Source organism: Anser anser, assembly GCF_964211835.1.
Source record: "Anser anser genome assembly, chromosome: 10".
NCBI classification, from domain to species: domain Eukaryota; kingdom Metazoa; phylum Chordata; class Aves; order Anseriformes; family Anatidae; genus Anser; species Anser anser.
The window spans coordinates 21,394,381-21,415,656 of NC_139730.1; the positions used below are offsets into that span (position 1 = coordinate 21,394,381).

The following is a 21,276-nucleotide window of genomic DNA, read 5'->3' on the forward strand; positions in this document are numbered from 1 at the left end:
ATTTTCAGCCCTTTTTTCCTTCCTTTTGCACAGTTGGCAGTCCTTCATTTTTGTGCTTTTACTCATGTTCCCACTGATGGTAAAGATAGTCAGACTCTTCTCACTCAGCACTTCACCCTGTGTAGTCGCATGTTAACAGCTCATTATTTATTGAGACATCTTTTATTAAAGAGCCTGATTAACGTAGATGACATCTTCACTTGCACGAAAGTCCACTAAGCTTTACTCTGTATCCCCAGCCATGCATTTGTGAATGCCCCTATTGGTCATCTCTAGTAGATGAATGGCAGAATTTCATCATCTTCCTCCTTACCTTTCCCTTCGTCTTTCCTTCTTTCCCAGCAAGCTTTTTGTACAAATACACATTTCAGAAGATGTGTATTTCTGTATTTTTAAAATGCTATAAGTCGTTTGTGCTAATGGAAAAAATTTAATATCACAAACTGTGTAGCCGAATGAGGACTTGTGCAGACAAAGGTAGCTTAGGAAGCTTTATGTGTTGCTGTCAGAGAGACTTTCACATCCTTTTGACCTTCAGTGATTTTTTTCTAACGATGTTTTCATTGTCAGCCCTTGGTGTTCCAGGAGGCAGGACGCAATGCTCCTCTGTTGAACTCAAAAGGAGAACCTGTATTGACTTCAACAGGAGCAAGACTGAGCCATATTTTCCAGCGTTCCTCCTGGAACTTGATCTCTGGTTTCAAACTGAGGGCATGTTTGACTGACAAATCTGAGAAGAATCTTTACATGTTTAATTTGTAAAAGTGCAACAACATTTTATTTTTTTGTTTTGGTTTCTGATTATATTTATACTTCTGTAACTTGACAAGAAGTAATGTCTGAGACAAATATTTTCCAGATATATTAACCATAATGTAAGTTAGATACTTGCTTAGGAAAGCAAAGCAAAACTGTGTTATATGGAAATGCTACCTTGCTTCAGTTAGTGGTTATCAATTGAATTTTCAAAGTGATATTTTAGAACAGATACAATTGAACCTGATTTTCAAGTCCTGAATGAGCAGGCTTTTGGAGTACATTTCTCAGTCAAATCTCATGTCACAGACATTCACTCCTAAACCTAATGGGACAGTGAACACAAAATACTTGAGTGTGCAAAGTAGATTTTGGATTGTAAACTCAATTTGGTATGTTTCCTACTCATACATTTACACATTGGCTTTAGTGATTCTGTTCAGTAAATGTATGACAGAGGAGCCAGAATCTATACGATATTGTTCCTTAGGAACCATTACAAAATAGAGGTTAAGAACATTCCTTTCATCGTCCCCTCAAGAAATGGCTCATTCAACAGTTCCTGGTATCCCGTAATAGCACTAATGGAGCTGATCTGGTTTCTCAGGAGTAACCTATAGTAAGCATGTATCTTTCTAAGTAAAATTATATTTTTTGGAAGATGTTTAGAAGGTAATGGAATGTGTTGTCTTCAGTGAACAATATGGCAATTAAGTAGCGAAAGTTGTGCTTTTCATCTCCACCAGTTGCTTATGTCAACTTTTGCACTGCTTTCATGTTTGACTTCTCTGGCTTTTTGGCTAGCAGCTGTTGATGCTTTAATGTGTTTTTTTTTTTTTTTTGTCATACTTAAAAGTTTTGAACCAATTGATTTCAATCAGTCCTCTGTAGTTCTACAAAGTGTAGTGGGTCACATTTTGCTGTCCAGTAACTCCCATTAAATACTGTCTCCAGCAATAGCTTAGATATGCCATGAAACAGCGAGGAAAACCTGACGACTGTAATACACATTAATAAAAATCTGTTTGCCACCACAGACATGGAGTTCTCCTCAGCTTCCATTACCACAATGGCAAGTATCCCAGTTATATCACCTAAAGTGATTGGTTCCTGGAAACCTAAAGTGACTGGCTCTCGGAAATTTGTAGTTCAAGATGACCCAAACACTTCTGATTATTCTGATCCATTATCAGGTGTCCCAAAGGGTAAGGCCTTACCAGGGAATACATTGCAGCTGAATGGAAACCTGATAGTCTCAGCATTTTCAAAGGTTTAAATGTAACAGCCGTGATTGTTGGGCTATATTTTACACCCATTTCCTGTGAATATGCAGACAGTGCAATCATGATTCTCATACCTATTTAACCAGCATTCAAAGTGCTGCTTAGAGCTTATAATGGGAAACACAGATAATAAGCTCAGCGTTTTATTCCTGGGGTACTCCAAAGCTCCCATTAAAATCAGTGGGAGTTCTGGATGCATTAAAAAAATTAAATTCAGGACTTATCTGCACCTCTGGTGGTTGTTTTCAAACGAGTCGAGTTTGGATAAGACTATTAGTCCTCACGAATGGTTGCTTACAAGAGCTTAATGGTGGTTTTTTTTTGTTATTTTGGTTTTGCAGCGGGCAGGGGCAGGAACAAAGCGAAACACAGCTCCATGACACGGAGCTTTAAGTGGGGCATATCCCAAACTGCTGCCTGCTGCACGTTTGTGAAGAATGTGGTCAGATCTGAGTAAGGATGTGCTGAATTTTTATTTTCTGGATATGAGGATCAGTTTAAAAAAGGTCTCAGTACATGGAGACACAGACATAGATTTTAATCTGAACACAGAAAGAAACATGTACTGCATGTAATTCATCTTTTCTGTAGCCATTCTTTCAGCTAAGTGAACCTTTGATTAGGCTCTTACAGCAACAAAGATTTCAATTCAGCAGGACTATTGCAGTCAACCAAAGGCTCAAGAAGCTTCCAGCCCCATAAACAAAACTTAAGTCTTCATCAGTACACAGAATAGCTGTCTGACAGACATGTTTGCACAATTCTGTATTTATTGAAAAATCTCACCAGCCAAAAAAACATTTCTATTTTATTACCATTCACCAAAACATATCAGGTTTCCTATCAGCCATTATGGCAGTGCATTTGTCATTTTAATTTGTTGCAGTTATTTTCCATTTTGCTTTAAGTTTTTTGTTAACATTTGCTCTTGGTTCTGAATCATATTTTGTGTCATAGCTATTAGTGAACTTTATTCATGTTCTTTCTTCTTCTGCACAGTGCCATTAAAACCTATAACCCTGAACATTAACAATGTTCAAAGGCCTTGCCTCTAACAAAAATGAAGCTGTTCCTTCACTCTTGCTCTTTCATTTTAACATCCCTTGGGATAGTTAACAGAATTACTTTCATTAAAAACTAACATTGTCTTAGCTGCAAGATGTCTGTGGTTGCTTTAAAAGTCAAGAAACAAAGGGAGATGGTTAATATACGAATCACAAACTAATCCAGTATTCAACTTTGTCTTTGTCTAAACAAAAAGTTTTCTAAATTTTAACATTGTATAATAACCTTGCAAGGAGTGTTTTTTTACGTTATGCAAGTATTATGTAAGTTCATTATTGACTACAAGCAGAAAAGAAAAATTAGTGCTTTAATAGAATGCCGTAATCTTGAACTTAGAAAATTGTATGCTTACATAATGCAAAGTATGCCACTCCAAGGCTAGCAAGCTGTAGATATATTAGTTTACAAGTTTTGCATCAGATTATAATGACGTGGTTTAAACAATGCAGTATGTACATTATACAGTTCTACATAACATTTGCATAATCCTGTCTCTCTTTTGATACTGATTTATGAGTTGAGCAGAAAATTGAGAGAGAAATTCATCCTTGAGTTATTAATTGCTGTCTGGCCCAGTAGCACCTTCTAACCTCAATTTTCCAGCAGAAATCGTTAGTGTTATTAACATACAGGCCCCTATTTGTGAGCCTTAAAGGAAATCTGGGGGCAGGCTAAACCGATAGCATACAGTGTACACCCAAATGTAATATGAGGAGTGAAGCTCTGACAAGTATTCCTCATTATCAAAGAAAATGGACAGTCTTTGTTTAGGCTGATCAATGCTAACTCCGTCCTTTTTATTTATAAAATTATTTGCATTCACCAGTGCTGTGGATTGCAGATTTACACTAACAGTAGGTACAGAGCACTTGAAAACATTTAATAGACACTGCTGTCCTTCCCTGAGGCAGGCTAACATCTTCTGAAACAGATCAGTATGAAGTACATGTAAATTTATGATACACTGCATGTCTTTTGCAGGTGTAAGGTGGGAAGTGCAATCAGGAGAGTCCAACCAAATGGTACACATGAATGTCCTAATCACTTGTGTCTTTGCTGCTTTTGTCCTGGGAGCCTTTATTGCGGGAGTGGCCGTTTACTGTTATCGGGATGTGTTTGTACGGAAGTCCAGAAAAATACACAAAGATGCAGAATCTGCGCAGTCCTGTACTGACTCCAGTGGGAGCTTTGCTAAACTGAATGGGCTGTTCGATAGTCCCGTCAAGGAATATCAACAAAACATTGATTCACCCAAACTCTACACAAACCTGTTGACTAGCAGAAAGGAATTGCCACCAAATGGTGATACGAAGTCCATGATGATGGACCACAGGGGCCAGCCTCCAGAATTAGCTGCACTTCCAACTCCTGAATCTACACCAGTTCTTCAACAAAAGACTCTGCAGGCCATGAAAAGTCAGTCGGAGAAAGCACATAGTAATCTCAATGCTTCACGAAAGGAAACCCCACTGAAAAGCCCTCAGTTTTTTCCTTCCAGTCCTCCACCCCACTCTCCTCTAAGTCATGGACATATCCCTAGTGCTATCGTTCTTCCCAACGCTACTCATGATTACAATACATCTTTCTCAAATTCTAACGCGCACAAGGCAGACAAAAAGATGCAACATACTGATCATCCACTTACAAAACCATCCAGCAAAAGAGACCACAGGAGATCTGTTGATTCCAGGAACACCCTGAATGATTTCCTGAAACACTTAAATGAAACTACTAGTAATCCCAAAGCAATTATGGGAGATATCCAAGTGGCCCACCAGACTTTAATGCTGGATCCAATGGGAAATATGTCTGAGATCCCACCTAAAGTTCCCAACAGGGAGGCATCTTTGTACTCTCCTCCATCGACTCTTCCAAGAAACAGCCCCACAAAACGGGTGGATGTTCCCACCACACCTGCAGTACCAATGACCTCTTTGGAAAGGCAGAGAGGTTATCACAAAAATTCTTCACAAAGGCATTCAATATCTGCCCTTCCTAAAAACTTAAACTCACCAAATGGTGTTTTGTTATCCAGACAGCCCAGTATTAATCGGGGGGGGTATGTGACTCCCACAGCAGGCACAAAGATGGACTACATTCAAGGAACGCCTGTCAGCGTTCACCTCCAGCCTTCCTTGTCCAGGCAAAGCAGTTACACGAGCAATGGCACCCTTCCTCGTACAGGAATAAAGAGGACACCCTCCTTAAAACCTGACGTGCCACCAAAACCCTCATTCGTTCCTCAGACAACGTCAGTCAGACCACTGAACAAATACAGTTACTAGGACATCTGTCCTAAAAATGAGTGTGGCATTGACCTGTACAGGTTGTGAGATGATGTTGTGGTAGACACATAAGACAGAGACTTGCTTGTAATTACAGAGAACAAAGTGGCCAAAGAAACTGTCTTTATTTCAGCAACATCTGTGTCTTGCCACATGTAGCTATAGCAAGACTTTGTGTACTTGCTAAGCGCAAACAAACAAAAACAAAGGAAAGTGCTGGTCATTACATTTCTTTTGTTTGGAGCTAAGGAGACATGTAGCACAATGGGGTGGGGGCTACTTTACTGTTCTAAATAGCTAAAAATGTTCTTGGGAAAAAAAATCTGTAAGCAAATACTTGAAAAATGGGTTCCATTTTAGACTGCCATTAAGCGTGGTCCTTCCCATTAAATGTGAACATTTTAATATGTATGCATTCACCTTGCCTCTTGCACAAATGTCAGAAAATGGTAATGTCTCAATGAATATCTGGGTTAATAATCAATTTGCTGGAATTCAGTCTCTGGCCCAACTGTAGCATTATTTTTTTTTCTCCTTGTGTGTGGCATTTTGTTCATGCCACAGATAAAGCTGTGCGTGTGTGTGGGTGTGTGTGTGTGTACTGTACACACTAGGATGTACTTAGGTTCCCATTGCATCTTTTATGCTATGGAATTGTTTACATTGAGCATGACTGAACAAACATGACTCTGCCTTCTGCAGCCGACAGCTAAGTTCATTTTGGCAACAGCTAAGGAAGTACTGCACATTGCTGCCAGCCTTCTGGATAACACGCCTTGATGAACTAGTCGCCCAGTGAAAGAGAGCAGATACCTTTAATTCTTCATAACTCTGTTATGCTGCTATTGATTCAGAGCTGTACATTTCAAATATAGTCTTTTGGGCTGGAATGGGGGAGTTTTACTGTGTTTCCACGGTGCCTCCATCCAATACCTGGCCACTGTGAACTTGAGCCCCATACGTCTCATTGAGGGCAGCTAATAATCAACAATTCATTTGGCAAAGACCTGTGTAACTAGAGAAGGTTACATTTTTGTTGCATTTAATAATGCCCTACAGTCTGATAGACTATTGTCTGTAGAAAAGAAGAAACATTAATTGGCCTGGCAAAAGCAGTCTGTGAAAAATCAACAGTAGTGCAATCAATTTGTTTTTGTTGTGTAATGTAAGGATTTTTTTTTCCAAAGTCATGCAGGTAATGACAATATTCTGTAAATATTATGTGTGAGTTTACCTGAATCTGTGCATTTTGTGCCTTATTCATGCAAATGATAAAAGTACTAAAAAACAAAACAAAACAAAAAAACAACAACAACAACAACAAACCTGTCAGGTGTTCTCACTATAGCACATATCTCCTGAGTGGCAGTTGTAAAACCTCTCAACAGCAACCCCCCTGTCCCCCCCCCCAAAAAAAATAAAAAGCAAGGATAATTAATAGTAACTAAAGGCAGCCTACAATCCAAGAAGACAGCAGCATTAAACCACCTTGCCATGATAAACATTCCACTCCAGCTCTCCAAAGGATCAAACAGTTATAATGTGAAATCAAATGAGTTCTAGGGTAATGGAACACCTGCTAAAGTTGTGTAAGCTATTTAGTAGGTTTTACAGTATCCACTTGCAGCTGATGTTCAACACAGATGGCTATTTTAGCTTGCAAACTACACACTACCACATTGTTTATTGAACATAACTATAGAAATAACCATGGCAGAGGAATATTCATGAATTAGCGGGACAAATAACTGCAATGGGTTTCAGAGACGGTGGAGATTTATGTTATGTGTTTGAAGGGGAGAAAAGGTTAGTCACTGAAAACTGGATCTCTGTTACAGAACAAAGAATAAAGGACAGAAGTAGTCATTTTTTCTTGTAAGGCTGTAAGGGACATTTATTTCCTGAGACCTCTGGATCCAAAAATCAATGATCTCTCTTCCTAAACACTTCTGTCTTGCAACTAAAACACTACAGATTAATAACATAAAAAGTACTTGGTTGTCAAAAGACAAAAACTGATCTGAATTCACTTTACAAATATTAATTAATACAGACTTGTGTGAAATCGAAAGATAAATGTATGTGAACCCTGATAACCTCCTGTAACATTGTGCTGCCTTGTAGATGGTTATGTGAGTTCTCTCAGTATTTATGTTGAAATTTCTAACATTCAACCTAGTCTTTATTCTGTTAATTTAATAATAAAAGATGCTTTATCCATTTGTGCAAAGGTAAACGCAGATTGTATCTTTTTTAATGGTACGGCATAAAAAAGTAACCCTTAAATGAAGCTGCTCTATACTATAGAGTACTTTAACATGTATAGATATCTTGTAAACTTGTATTGTGGATGTGTAAATAATACGTTCTTTGGGTTTTTAACACCGCATGTAAAGTGAAAATAAAATATTCCAAGGTACTGAATGTCTAACTTCATTGTTATTGAGGCTACCTTTAGGTGTTTTGTTGGGATTACAATAGAAAAAAAAATGCTTGCCTTTAATAGCTCGGTGATGAAAGCACAGAGACATCCCCTCATCAGCGTTACAGGGGCTCAAACAGCTTGCAGCAGCCAGTGGTGACGCGCACAGGTGTACTTCTATTTCGATTGCAGCTGCATGTTGACATGCATGTTCTTGAGGGAGCGTGTCTGTAGGTGACTGTCAGCCTCCTGAGTTAAATACAAACCATCAAAGTAACCGGTATGTATTAGGGAGTGAGTACAGAGTCAGAGCCCACATGACACACCAACCAGATGCTTTCAATTTGAAAATACATAATATATCCTACATGGAGGTCTTACTGGAGCTTGATACAGGGTACAGTTGAGCTTTGTTACCTATCAACCTCTTGTTAGGGTTAGGAGAACACTAACTTTGGGCAAACGCAGTAGTTTTGAAAGAAGATAGTCTTTTCCTTCTGAAATGTAGGTTTCAAAAAGATAGAGATCATTCCTGGCAAAATTAATTTCAGACCTACACATAGCAGGACATTCCTAAACACTTAATAATGCTTAATAATTGAAACTCACTTTTCAGACAGACAATAAAGCCTGACAGAAATATATATGCTGTATATTTAGTATGTGCCAACATCACACGTAATTTTAAAATAATCAGGGTAGTTTAGTATCACAAAACAAATATGATGTATTCTTTTAATTAAAAGCTGATTTTTAGATGATAAAAATGATTTGTTACAAAATTAGTGTCAAGGTATTAATCATTTGAAATTACTTTGCACATTATAACACTGCTAAACACTGCTAAAATTCCCAAACATATAATGCTTCAGTGTGTATTTTTCGAGTGCAGAAGCAAATTTAATTTCTTTTTATTGATGTGGTTTTTGTCAAATGCCTTCATATATACAATGCAAAGTCGAATGCATATAGCTGTCATTTGCTGCACGCCTGTGCTGCTTTTCCACTTAAAGTATGCCTTTGTCATGAAAGGATCAGCCAGGATGGCAAACCCTGTTCTCTCTGTGGAGGGTCACAGCCTTCTGAAGCACACCTACTCGAATAACTGTCAGTTAGGCCTCAAAGGGGAGGGGAGGGTATAACAGATTACAAATAGCTATTTTAGTGACACATAAAGAGTCCTTCTAGGACACAGACAAGGGATACAGTTATTTTTTTCCAGAAAATATTTGTATTTATCTATAGAGTGTCAAGTGAGCATTTCGCCCAGTCGTTTCTTTTGGTATAGCTTGAACCAGCATTCACGTAACCCCCGATGTGGTGGCTGGATGGGCCTAGCCAGCCCAACACACTTCTGGGCTACATGGTGGGTGCAAACACCACCAACACAGACCAAAAACAATACTCACCAATACTGGAAAAGCACAAGAAACTCACCACTGAGAGAGAGGGAACGTGGAACCAAAGGCTGACCAGCCACACCAGCACTTTTGCAGTGCTTCTTTGTTGTTAATGATAAAGCCAGAGCAGCCATCAGCAGACTACCTGTATGAAAGGGCACTGCAACAACCAGGAATGGCTTGGCAAGAACAGAAATGAAAGCCATTTCATCTCCTGGATGACTGCTTGGCTTTAAGCAGCCTAAAGTCTCTGCTGAGGACCAGACCCTGGCTACAGCGCTGCCAAGCGTGCGGAGGCCACCCGGGGCCAGCAGGCCAGGAGCAGCCCTGGGGTGGGCACATGAAGGCAGTGGTGAGGCTGCTGCCTGGCTCTGCCTTACTTTGCTTTTTGTAGCCAAAACATGAATAATTTTGAACAGCACACAGACAAGTGAAAAAAAGACATAACAAAACAAAAAGCACTACAGGCACATAGGAGCAAAATGATTGCAAGAAAACCAATTTGTAAAGCTGTAAGTAGCTATCTGTGCGACTGTGCTGCCAGCACAAACCTATAGCCTTTTAAATTGGGGTCTTAAAGTAATCAGAGTGATTACAAAAATCAGGATGCCTCTGTCTTAGTGCCGTCTTGCTAATGACTCAGTGTGTGACCCTGGGAAGATTATGCAGGATTTAGTCAGTATAATGGAGCCTCCGAAGGCAGTGTGCTCAGTCAGAGTGTGCACAGTTGCTCTGTTTGTAACACTTTCTACTTACAAAGGTTTTCTTCTTATTTTGCCTTCTCCCTTTGTAATTCTGAGCACTAGCAAGGACATCTTGCAGGTAAATAAAGAGAAGGAGAAATCCCTTCCCATCTGGGAAAGGTTAGTATTTGCAGGAGCGGGGAGGAGCTGGTATTTCCCCAGGTAGCTATTAATTCCATGGGATGGAAAAATGTTTTTTTTAAAAATTGATCAGGACAAAAACCCTCATAAATGCAGCATCTGGACTTCAGCTGGGAAGTGCAAGCTTTTCATATAAAAAGCAGTACCAGGAGACCCACCTACCAAGACTGCATTTGTTGTTCAAATGTCATCATAACACAGTATGAAAGAGCAAGAAACCAAAGGATTTGTAGGGAAAAAAAAAAAGCTATTAAATATTTAATTAGATTCAGCTTTGCTCAGGGAACTAGAGAGTCTCATATTGTATTCAGTCATACTAAAATGTGCAGCTGGTGTGAGGGCCTGTCTCTGGATCAGCCATTGCTGTTTGCCTGCAAACACTTTTGTAGACACGTCACATTGGCTTGACACACATCTGAAAGTATCATCTATCCTGAACTCTCGACCAAGAAAACATTTCTATTCTGCCTGAAATGAAATTTATTGGAAGCTCTGGTGTTATTAATGCATTTTGAATTCATCTGATGACCTGAGTTATGGTCTGCTTTCTGTTTTTTTCCCTACAGTCACCAACAACTTTTCTGAGCTCTGCTCGTATCATTGCTAAATCATAAATAAATCCAAGTGTGTGTCCTACAGCGAAGGCTGGTGACCAGAGCTAAGATGCCAGAGGGTGCCCATAGTTTTAGGTACTATTTGAGAATTCCTTGGGCTCTGAGATATGCTGAGACCTCTCTGCCAGACAGACGACTCCTTCATGCCAGCCAGACAGTTGTATCTCTTGTGTGGCCTGATCTGCTCTAGTGCTTCAGGGAAGTGAAAGTAGAATAAAATCTACCACATGGACAAACTATCCTGACCATTGTCATGAATGGGCCCATCCAACAACAATCCAACCCGCACACATGCTGTTGTCCTTGTTTTGAGACTGACTTGAATGAAAATTAGCAAAGACTAACAGTTCTCAGTCAAGGCTCTTCTGTGGGATCATACCTAGCTGTTAAAGCTGTTTTGTAACTTTTTCCAGTAGCTGACCTTGCCATTGGCAAAGGCAGACCAAGAGCTAACTGGTTCACTTCTGTAGCTGTATCACAGCCATTAGCATGTGTCTATTCCTGCACAAAACTGGATGGCTGCCTAAGAGAAGAAAGGGGGCAACTGGATTTTAATTTGGGACACTTTAAGCATAGCCTTACTTCTCAAATCTTTGATTTACAATACTGGTCCCACATGAGGAAAAAAATAATCAAAAGTAGACCAGAGCAGATGACTCACAGAAGCAATGCAATGCTAGCTGTACCTTCCCTTTCTGTGCCATGAATATCCATGTGATTACTCTGATTTCCTCAGGAATACGTATTGGTCAATTAACAGCTTGAGATTTTTTTTTGTTACAGACTAATGGCAAATTTTTATAATCAGGCTGTGCTGTATAACCATGAATGACTGTTAGTCACAGATTATTGTGCCTGGCCAATGATTAGGTGAGTGAGAGGCACTTCCAATATTAATGCTCTATGTGAGAATTGATTTCTGTGAAAGCTGATGCATGCAGCTCTGACATTCAGTCTCTGTCACTGGTAGCATGGGTGAAATACTGACTCCATCAAATGTGATGGCAGAGCTGCATGGGGTCAGGCCTTCACCCTCCATCACTTAGACATTCCCAGGAAGTAAATGCTAAGAAGGTGTGAGCAAGGCCATAGCAAAATGGGATGCACGTCTGCAGGAAGGCATTTTCTGTAACAGGACACAGCCCCAACATCATCTCTGGCCATGTATGTTCGATAAGGAGATCAGGGCTTCAGAGTAAGAAAAATGCCTGTGTGGGAACAGTCTGCTTTTCCTGCTTTTGGAGGGGTTTCCAGCAAGTGCTCTAATGGGAGCTGAACAGGCCCGCTTAGGCCAGCTGAATTTTTGTATGCAGAATCCTCTCACCATCCTCAGACCACAGTGTATGGTTGTAAGTTTGCCTGGCTTGAAGTTTTCTGGGGAAGTCTGTCATGTGACGGACTGAACTGTGACATCTGGCTCCAGGCACCAAGCTCCCAGGCACAGCAGACAACTGTATAAAGGTGCCCCAAGCACACTGAGGTTCGTCTGTGTGGAGCTGCTCATGATAATGGAAGCCAAAGAGGCTGTTCTGAGGGCATTTCACTTCCACTGGTAACAGCCCAGGTACAGACAATCAAAATACCAAAAATCTACTCAGGTATTCAGGAAATCACTGAGCTGAATTGAGAACCTGAACTGAAAGACAGTAAAAATGATTACTCATCCTTAAAATCCCTTCTAGGAGAGCCTTCAGATTAAGCAGGTCGTCTTGCATAAAGGTGAAGTCTTCCTTCTCCCCAGACTAAGGTGAGTTTGCTTAGCCAACTACTATTTTTATTGCAGCATGTATTTCTCTTTGACATACATAGAGTGCACATCTCAAATAGTCCTTCACTGTTCAGATCCTGGAGGATATCAGCTGATCCTAATGCACAACGTACCACTCTCCATGTGAGTCTTTCATCTGAAGTGACATCACGATCAAAGGCAAGGTTATACAGAGTGCAACACGCTGTGAGAAAGACACATGGTATTTCAGAGCTGCTTCATTACTGGGATGGGTAGTTCAGAAAGCACTTGAAAATGACATTTTACTATACGTTAAATATTCCATATTATAAGCATTCCTTGCTAGGTCCTGCTACTTCAGTTCAACTGCAGTACTTGGTAAAAGGCTGGCCTCCACAGGAACAGCACTCCAGCTAGAATTTCTCCCCATACTCTGAAGCAGGGGATGTGCCATGAAAGGCTCTGACTGCATAAGATATTCCAGACCAGGATGGACAAAATATCACATAGGACACAAAGCAAGCTCAGATGGCAAAAATAGACTTTTTGTCACATTCCAAACTAAAAACCACTTAAAAACCTGTCATCTCAGTTTGGTAGGGGGAAGAAAATATCTGCCCTGAAACTAGTTGACAGAATGGACAGCTTTATGATGTTGGCTTCTAACAAAATCTTGCACAAATGCCACACAGTATTAACAGTGTCAGCAGTTTCTATGTAAATCCAGTTCTCCATTCTTTATAATTCTTGTGTTCTCTAAAATATAGTTTCACTTGTCCCATCCGGGATCATAACTAACCTGTCTTGAAACCAAATTTTTGTATTTTACTCCTTATTTGTTTTTTCATAAAATGCCAATGAAGCCTTCTCCTCTCCCTGGCTGCTGCCTAGTAGCATGTTTTAGCCCCACTCCTCTCTGTTTCAGACCCAAGGTCAAGCTGTGGCAGGGAAACCCAGCTCCAGAAGCCAGACTGCACCTTTGCTGTCCTGTTTGCTGTGAGCCTCCAGGCTCACCACAGCATGAATAACAAGATGGCGCCATCTCCAGAGAAGTCTATTAGCTCTTTCCTATCTAGCATGGGCTCCTCCATCTCATCTATGTAACTTGGGTGTTCACATTTGTAACTCCGAAAATTTTCCCCAGATATCCATCAAACACCCATAAGTAGCTCATCTATAATAGCATCAGGCAGAGCAGTGGGGAGAGAGCCTCACACTGAACCAGGAATATAAAAGCAACTCTGGAAAACCGGTAGAAACCAGGATGAGCTATGTGTCTGAATACCACTCGTGCCTTTGAAAATCCCTTCAGCTGTTAGGTGCATTTAATCCTCGCTCTCTGTTAACAAAGACGCCAGCTATGATGTGCAGGCACAGGGAAGAACCATGGCACCTCTGGAAAGCATACCAAATCCCATAATTCCAACCTGAAGAAGCTACAGACACCGACTAGCTAAACCTCATGATGAAGACAGGGTTTCAACCAATAACCACAGACCTACGAAGTCCATGGTAACTAACTCATTTAAGTATTTCTGAACTATCCAAATTTGCAGAATGTGTTTTCATTTGGGGGGTTATTTTTCCTACTTGGATTGCTTTGCTGTTATGGCTGTTGTTTTAAAATAAAGCAATTCTGGAATGTTAATAAATCTATGTGGATTTTTTTTCCCCAAGAATATTATACAAGTTGACATTAACTGCACAAGCCTGAACTCAGTTTCTGTCTGATTTAATAAATTTATGCAAGTCAACCAGCAATATATATTTTTTTAATTAACCCTGGAGGTTAAATGGAAGTTTACTAAAATCAGAATATGTTAAATGAATAATTTCTCTTGGCTTCTTTCAGGAAGTCTCTATCTTAGCCCAATAATCAGTTCAGCTGCAAAGAGATCAATAAGGTCTTTCAATTCAGTGAGTAGAAGGCATACATTAAAAAGTTGGTAACAAACAAGATAGACTGGAGAAGATATTACATCCTATTATGGGTTTTTTGACACTAAATCTATCTGCTAAAAATTCTTTAGAAAAGGTTACTGCCCATACAGTAATGTTGCCAAATGGAATAATTTGTTAGCATTACTTGAGAAGATTTCCTGGCATTTATCCATAAACACAAGTCTTGTCTGTTAAATCCTCCTTACAGAAGAAACCAGAGTTTTAATCCTGAGGCCAAAAATAGTTTCAGAAACCAAACATTGCTGGGTCTTCCCATCCCATAAATGGACAAAGCAGGTTATCATTTCCTAGGCTATAAAATCCCAGTTAAGAATACGTTCCTTCCTCATTAAGGAGACTCCCAGTCTAACAGCTCATCAGCTACAGCGTGCACAGCCCCAGACACACAGCCCACACCTCTTGGCCACTTTTATTAGGAAGATGTCTCCACAGAGCAATGGGCACTTGCTAGCCCCAGGAGTGGTCACTCAGGACAGTTCAGTGTGGGTCGTGCTTGTGAGCAAAGACTAAATTCAAGGTGACTTAGTCTCACAGAATTACATGGAACAGTACAAAACCCTCCAGTTGCATCATTTTTTCTTTTTTTTTTCTGTAATTATACTGATAGCTTGAGATCATTACAGATAGCCATCATCATCTTTCCATCAATCTCTTAAATCAAACGTGCAAACAAGAACTTAATGACAGAGCACCCACAGCAGTGCACTGGAGCTTAGCTGTGTAGCTCCCAGTGGAGCAAGCGTTTCCCCATCCATCGCAAGAGGCAGAGTTAATGTGCAAGAAGAATTTCATGCTGCAGAATTCCCTCCATGGATTTAAATCCTCAGAGAGAAAACTCTTGGTTTATTCTCATGATATTTCTGTAGAACAGAAATCACCTGGTAAATTACATCTGGTCATGTTAGGTGGTGATTGCCAACAGTGGTTGGGTTCTCATCACAGTCCCAGAGCTTTCCTCAGTGGCCCCATTTTGTTCTTGTTAAGCACACAAGACTAGCACTCAGAAAAGTGCTCAAAGTAAAGCACTTTATATTAGGTGCCTGACTGAAATAAGCATTTCAATTACATTCATTAAGGAAGTTATTACTTGTTAATTGAATAGCAACAGACTGCTAAGGATCACTTATTGAGGTCTAATAAGTATGTAAGAGCGAAATCTACTCTTCATGTAATTCCATCAGCAATAAACTAGTGTAATTAGCTTCTTACTAACAAACTTAAAATGTGGGGAATGTTGAGGCAGATAATTGGCACTTAGGAAGATACCTATAGTAAGTTAGTGCAGTATCAATTAACGTATTTACTAAATGGCAGTTTAAACTCTGAACAAATAATTGATACCAATGTGTTGTGGGTTACTTGGTTAAATGCTATTTAAATGCTTAACCTGTCATATTCGAAAAAAAATAAAGCAAGTCCTCTGTTCTTTTCTAAAATTATGCCTCATTACCAGTTGTATAACCTATGGATTACTTGCAATAACTGTCAGTAAGGTCTCTAGGGTGCTGGCTATACACAGAGACCTGTGGGTGATTCAAGGAGATGTTTGCCTGCCTGCTCAGGAGCCTCTTTACCTCTGATACCTCAGTTCCTCACTGTATGCCGGTTATTTAGCAACTCTTTTCTGTGAACTGTGCTTCTAGAGGAGTGCAAGTCCAGCTAATCCGTACTCCTTGCACTTAAGTAGACTCAGACACCACAGGACCTCACCCCCTTTCCAGTTTGATCAAATTTAAGATCATGCCTCATAACGGGGAAGTTTCATTTTATAGATCAAGCATCTGAGGCACCCAAGCAGTAACTTGACTTGCCCAAAGGTGACTCAGAAAGTTCACAGTAGCTCTGGGATCAATGCCTTCCCCGGAAGCTAGTACATATGAGATACCTTTCTATGCTGTTTGGACTCTGTAACCAACCTGAGCTGATGAAACAAGGTAAACGTCAGTAATTGTCTGGTGGGAACGAGAAGCAGCAGAACTGACCCTTCATGTCTGGTCTTTTATCTTATCATGGCTCCGTCTCTTCCTCCAAATATTTTCCAGATGTTCTGGAAAGGCTCTGCCTCCCTTTTTGAAATGGAAATCCCTCTATTTGACATGCAGTTTGGTTGCAGGAAATAAAATAATTTGCTGTAGCACAGAGATTATGGAGGAATTCTGTTTGTATGCAGACCTCGAGCCCTCATTCCCAGTGAGGAGCTGCCTTGGGAGCAGCGGTAGAAGGGGAAGGTAAGAAACACCCACTTCAGGAAGTGGACCAGCCCTTGGTGGCAGAGGGGATGGTCTGGAGCTACAGCGAAGGTGTTTGGAGAGGAGGCAGAGTCACGCATGGAGGGGGGATGCTGCCAGGCAGAAACCAGGCAGGAGAAGGGAGGACAGCAGTGAGAATCCCCTACTGGGCATGCCAGGGTGTGGGGCAGACAAGGAGGGAGGCAAGAGGCATACAGAGCTGCGCTCTGGGAGCCTGGAAGAGAAGGGCAGGAGAACCAGGAAACAGGAACCTGTTGGCAAGGGCAGTATTGCCATTTTAAGAATATCTGTGCAAACCAATTTTAGAAACTTCTATTTTAAAACAGATTCTCTCCTCCCCCCTTCCCACACAAACAAACACACACTGATCCATCATGTGGAAATACTTCAGACTCATCTATTTAAAAAAATTGACAGCATATCCCTGTCAGCTAGGAGTGTGATATTTTTTCAGCTATGCCAGCAAAAGCTCTAATGTAGACACAGCTGTAATATGAGCAAAAGGGAAAAAAAAAAAAATTTCTTTTTGCCAATACAGCTTCTTTTGCTGAGGCAACTGATACAAGTTATATTTTTGCAGCCTTTTTCCTAGTATAAGCTTCTGCAGAGTGACTGCACTGTCAGTGCAGCTATGCCTGAATAACTAGGTTGGAAAAAAAGTGTCCACAAGGCCTTAAATTGTGTTGGAGAAAGGACAACACCTAGCACTGTGAAATCCTGTTAGTGTCTGGAGTTCGTAGGTATAGATGCAATACAAATACAAAATAATAATGAATTCTGAGCCCAACTTTTCCAAGCCCCAGAGGAATGACAGACAAATTCTTCTCACTTCCCCAACCTTTCTAACAAGCTGCTCCAACCCACTGCAGCACTGCAGGTAATCAATGTCTGCTTAAAGTAAATCATATCTCAAAACTTAGAGGTGGCTCAGTGTCCCAGAAAGCCTTGGGAAGTTGAGAAGTGTGGGAAGGACTTTTCTGTTCTCTATGAATGGAACAAAACTTAAGTATTTGGGGGAAAGGCAATCTCAAATAATAAATAATGCAGAAACTCCAACATACCTTTTAAAGCTTCAGTGCCCTTATAATTTAATGTTTGAAATGCTACGCTATTCCTTCGGAAGCCTTTTCTCTCTCCACTGCTGATGATGGTCTGTCTTCTCAGACACTTGAATAATGTCTCTCTTCCTCTTGTATCATCTTCCTTGACTACTCCTCATGCATAGCAATGCTAATAATCGTGCAGCTTTCAGTGACATTTTTCTTCCTTTAAATGAATGCCAGGTTTTATGCAGGGCTTTTCTGTTCAGTGCCTTGCCTCCTGCATGCTTCTTTCACTGTGCAGTGTACCTGTGTACATACAAATCTCTATTTACATTGCCCATTAGGAGCTGTCCATGTTCCATTTAGCAGTGTGCAGAAGAATCAGACTAATTGATTACCTATATTGTATAAATTGCAGCAAAGCACAAATGATACAATCAAGATTAGCTTGTTGCTATTATGTTGAATATTGTACAAATATGTATGTAAGCATAATCCCTTCCGAAAGAACTTGTACCATCATTAACTAGGGACCCTTTGTATGTGAAATGGACTTGATACCCAGGAGATTATACAGTGGATAATACTATGTGCAATCATGTAGAAGAATATATTTTATACTACCTGACCACCATGGAGTTTTACAGTTTTTCCTCAGAGATGAACTCAGATTCTATCACCTCCTAAATGTAATAATGTAAATATGGACAATAGATATGTATTAAGCTCATTTGTCAGGGGGAACTAGGCAATTTATCTCAGGTCATGAATCAAGAAAGGACCAAAAATGCAAATAGAATCCAAAATTTAACTGTTAGTCCAGTCCTTTTAATAGTAGGGAACACACTAATATGCTTTGTGCTTCTAAGTTATTTTTAAGCACCTTCACAGTCATCATTAAATGTTAAAAGGATCTTGTATCTTTTGGAGAGGGTGCAGTTGAAGATCCTGGCTGTTTCCAAAGCTTCCTGAAATAGAAATCCTCATGTGTAAATGACCAATATAGAATTTCAAATGCATTTTATATAAATAATTCTTGTAGGAACCCTGGACTAAAATCTTTCTGATAGCTTTGATACAAGTGCTCAGTTGGTCTATGAACGTGCAGCCATCGCAGAGAGTAATCACATTAATCTGAACGCTATTCCAAGGCAGCTGACAAAGAAATGAACACCAAACCAGCCAGATCACGGCCCTCCTGCCTATTTAACCAGTCCTCCTGCTGCACTTCATGTTATCACTAAAAAATCCAGAGAGAAATTTTCTGTCTAAATACGGTCTTGAAACAAAGTCATATCCCACGTTCACAGAAACAGTCATACACTATTAAATATAAGAAGCAAATGATAAGCAAGAGCTTAGAACAAAGGTGAAACATGCAGACACCTTCAGAACATTGAACATGATTACAGAAAATGCTATCATTCGCTTTTGCTTTGAATTGATGTTAACAAGTAAAGCATTTTACTTGTCTTTGTTTACTGGGAGAACATAAATACTGCATAAAGTACATCTTCCTGCCAGCTAAGCTTTGTCTACAGGATGGCAGTTTGTTCTAACTACGTTTATACTTTTGAAGACTTGAAAGCTCAGTGGTTGAGCAGGAACAGTTTGGAATGCTATATACATAGAATCACAGAATCACAGAATCGTCTAGGTTGGAAGAGACCTCCAAGATCATCTAGTCCAACCTCTGTCCTAACACTAACAAGACCTCCACTAAACCATATCACTAAGGGCTACATCTAAACGTCTTTTAAAGACCTCCAGGGGTGGCGACTCAACCACCTCCCTGGGCAGTCCATTCCAATACCTAACAACCCTTTCAGTAAAGAAGTTCTTCCTAACATCCAACCTAACCCCCCCCCCCCCGACACGTGAAATGTTTTTCATTAAGTAAGTACTTGAGAAAATCTTAAATGTTTCAGCCTTACATCTTTTCCTTGGATGGTGAGACACATCTAGTAAGAAGATCAGAAAAGCACCCAGCTCTTCCTGTGGTGCTAATGCACTACTAGGCAATCCAGCAATGTCCTGCTTAGGACTTCCAGTTGTTCCAGCTTCCCTAATTTTGTCCACAGAAGCACCTGCCACTCACATGCTGAGCGAGTGCTCACAATCCTGCAGACTTCTGCCTTCAATGATACGGTGCCCCATACTCTGGTGTTGCAACGCCAAACTTCCCAGTGCTGGGGTCCTGGTGGCACCTTCCTGGCATGGGTTTGTTGTACTCCAGAAAATACAGCATAGACAGACAGTGCTGTATAAAAGATAAGAATGCCTATTTGCTCCATGGGGCCGTACAGCTAAGTCTGGGGAAATTTTGTATGCAAAACTTCAGGTTGTCTCTGTATGCCAACATAGCTATGGTGTTAGGTGTGCTCCTTACGGCTACTGTTGCAGAGCAAATATTAAGTAGTGTTGCAGGGGAAGTACCTTGCAGTATTGTGTGCTATTTAGTGAGGATAGAAAAAGCCCTGTCCTTACTCTCCCACCGGGCAAATGTAGGGACTTCTGCCAATTCAACACGAGCTGATTTAAAGTTAACTGTTTAAATGTGTGCTGGGCTGGGCTGGTTCTGCCTCCGAAGCTGCAAACTGGCTGGAGACCCACTGTTAGGACCTACAGATTGAGAGGAAACTGGAATAGTTTCCACTGGTTTTGTGCAAAGGCTGAGCCCAGCCTGTGAAAGAAACGATAGCACAGTATCAAAACATATCTTTCAATCAGCCCAAGGAAGAAATGCCCTGTGTGCTTCTGTTTTACTTGAACTTCCCAACTCTGATTTCTCATTTTTTATAGATGCAGAACACGGAAATGATATACTTAAGAGTGGTTGCTGAGTCTGGCTAATACAAGCTGGGCTGTGCTCTATAGATTAAGGAATGAAATATTAGCATCAAGTACCACCATGCAGCATGTAACATCTGGGAAAAAGCCATTGAGCAATTTTCATGATTTTTATAGGAGAAGAGAAAACTGCAAATGGTAGAAGGTAGAAGAGGGAATTCTAACAGATTGTACATTGTCAGGGACTCTCTTTCCAGCTGTAGCAAACCTGATAATAAAACACACCATCACCTCAGAGCTCAAACATCAGCAGAAACAAGGCAGTCCCCATGGAGAGCTTCCATGCATGACGGGCTTTAAAAATGGTAGATCCCTACAGATAAGAAGCAGTCTGGATGCTTTGGAGAAAGCCTGAAAACATTTAAAGGACCAAAGCATAGACTTAAGTGAGAGTTTCCCTTTTTTTTGTTTCCTTGGGGAGCGGTTTTCCTGGGTTTGTGTATTAAAAACACATAAATAAATAAATAAATAAATAAATAAATAAATAAATGAGAGAGAGAGGGCAAACACATGAGAAAAGCAAAAGAATATCCTCGATAAGCATATATGCTTAGGCGAATATAACGGAGATGATTAGAAAGCAAAAACAAAGGAGACAGGAGGAATTCTGCAGACAAAATGTTCTTGACTGGCTATGGAGAAAAAAATCGCGAACTGCAAAACAGCAGCCCCTGTTATTTGCAAACACGTACCAAGGAGGCTGAGAATAGATCCAATGACAGCTGCAGCCTAAT

General features: G+C 40.3%; 1 protein-coding gene and 1 long non-coding RNA gene across 25 annotated transcripts in view; one reads left to right on the plus strand and one right to left on the minus strand.

The window, feature by feature from the left end:
• The window catches only part of SEMA6D (semaphorin 6D), a 30,723-nt gene extending 23,910 nt beyond the window's left edge, over positions 1-6,813 (plus strand). For 12 of the 17 annotated variants that reach the window (XM_083850082.1, XM_083850092.1, XM_083850081.1 and 9 more), the window contains 2 exons: positions 1,794-1,961; positions 4,086-6,813. In XM_083850082.1, the coding sequence (XP_083706208.1) occupies positions 1,794-1,961; positions 4,086-5,389 (1,472 nt within the window). In that variant the 3' untranslated portion in view covers positions 5,390-6,813. The other 5 variants (XM_083850089.1, XM_083850091.1, XM_083850090.1 and 2 more) reach the window with 2 other exon arrangements.
• The window catches only part of LOC310904870, a 140,313-nt gene that overhangs the window by 1,614 nt on the left and 117,423 nt on the right, over positions 1-21,276 (minus strand). For 6 of the 8 annotated variants that reach the window (XR_014588658.1, XR_014588659.1, XR_014588660.1 and 3 more), the window contains 2 exons: positions 17,711-17,998; positions 5,570-8,060 (listed from right to left, as the gene is read on the minus strand). This is a non-coding gene — a long non-coding RNA (uncharacterized lncRNA). Of the gene's footprint in view, positions 1-5,569; positions 8,061-17,710; positions 17,999-21,276 lie in introns of those variants that run through there. The other 2 variants (XR_014588657.1, XR_014588662.1) reach the window with 2 other exon arrangements.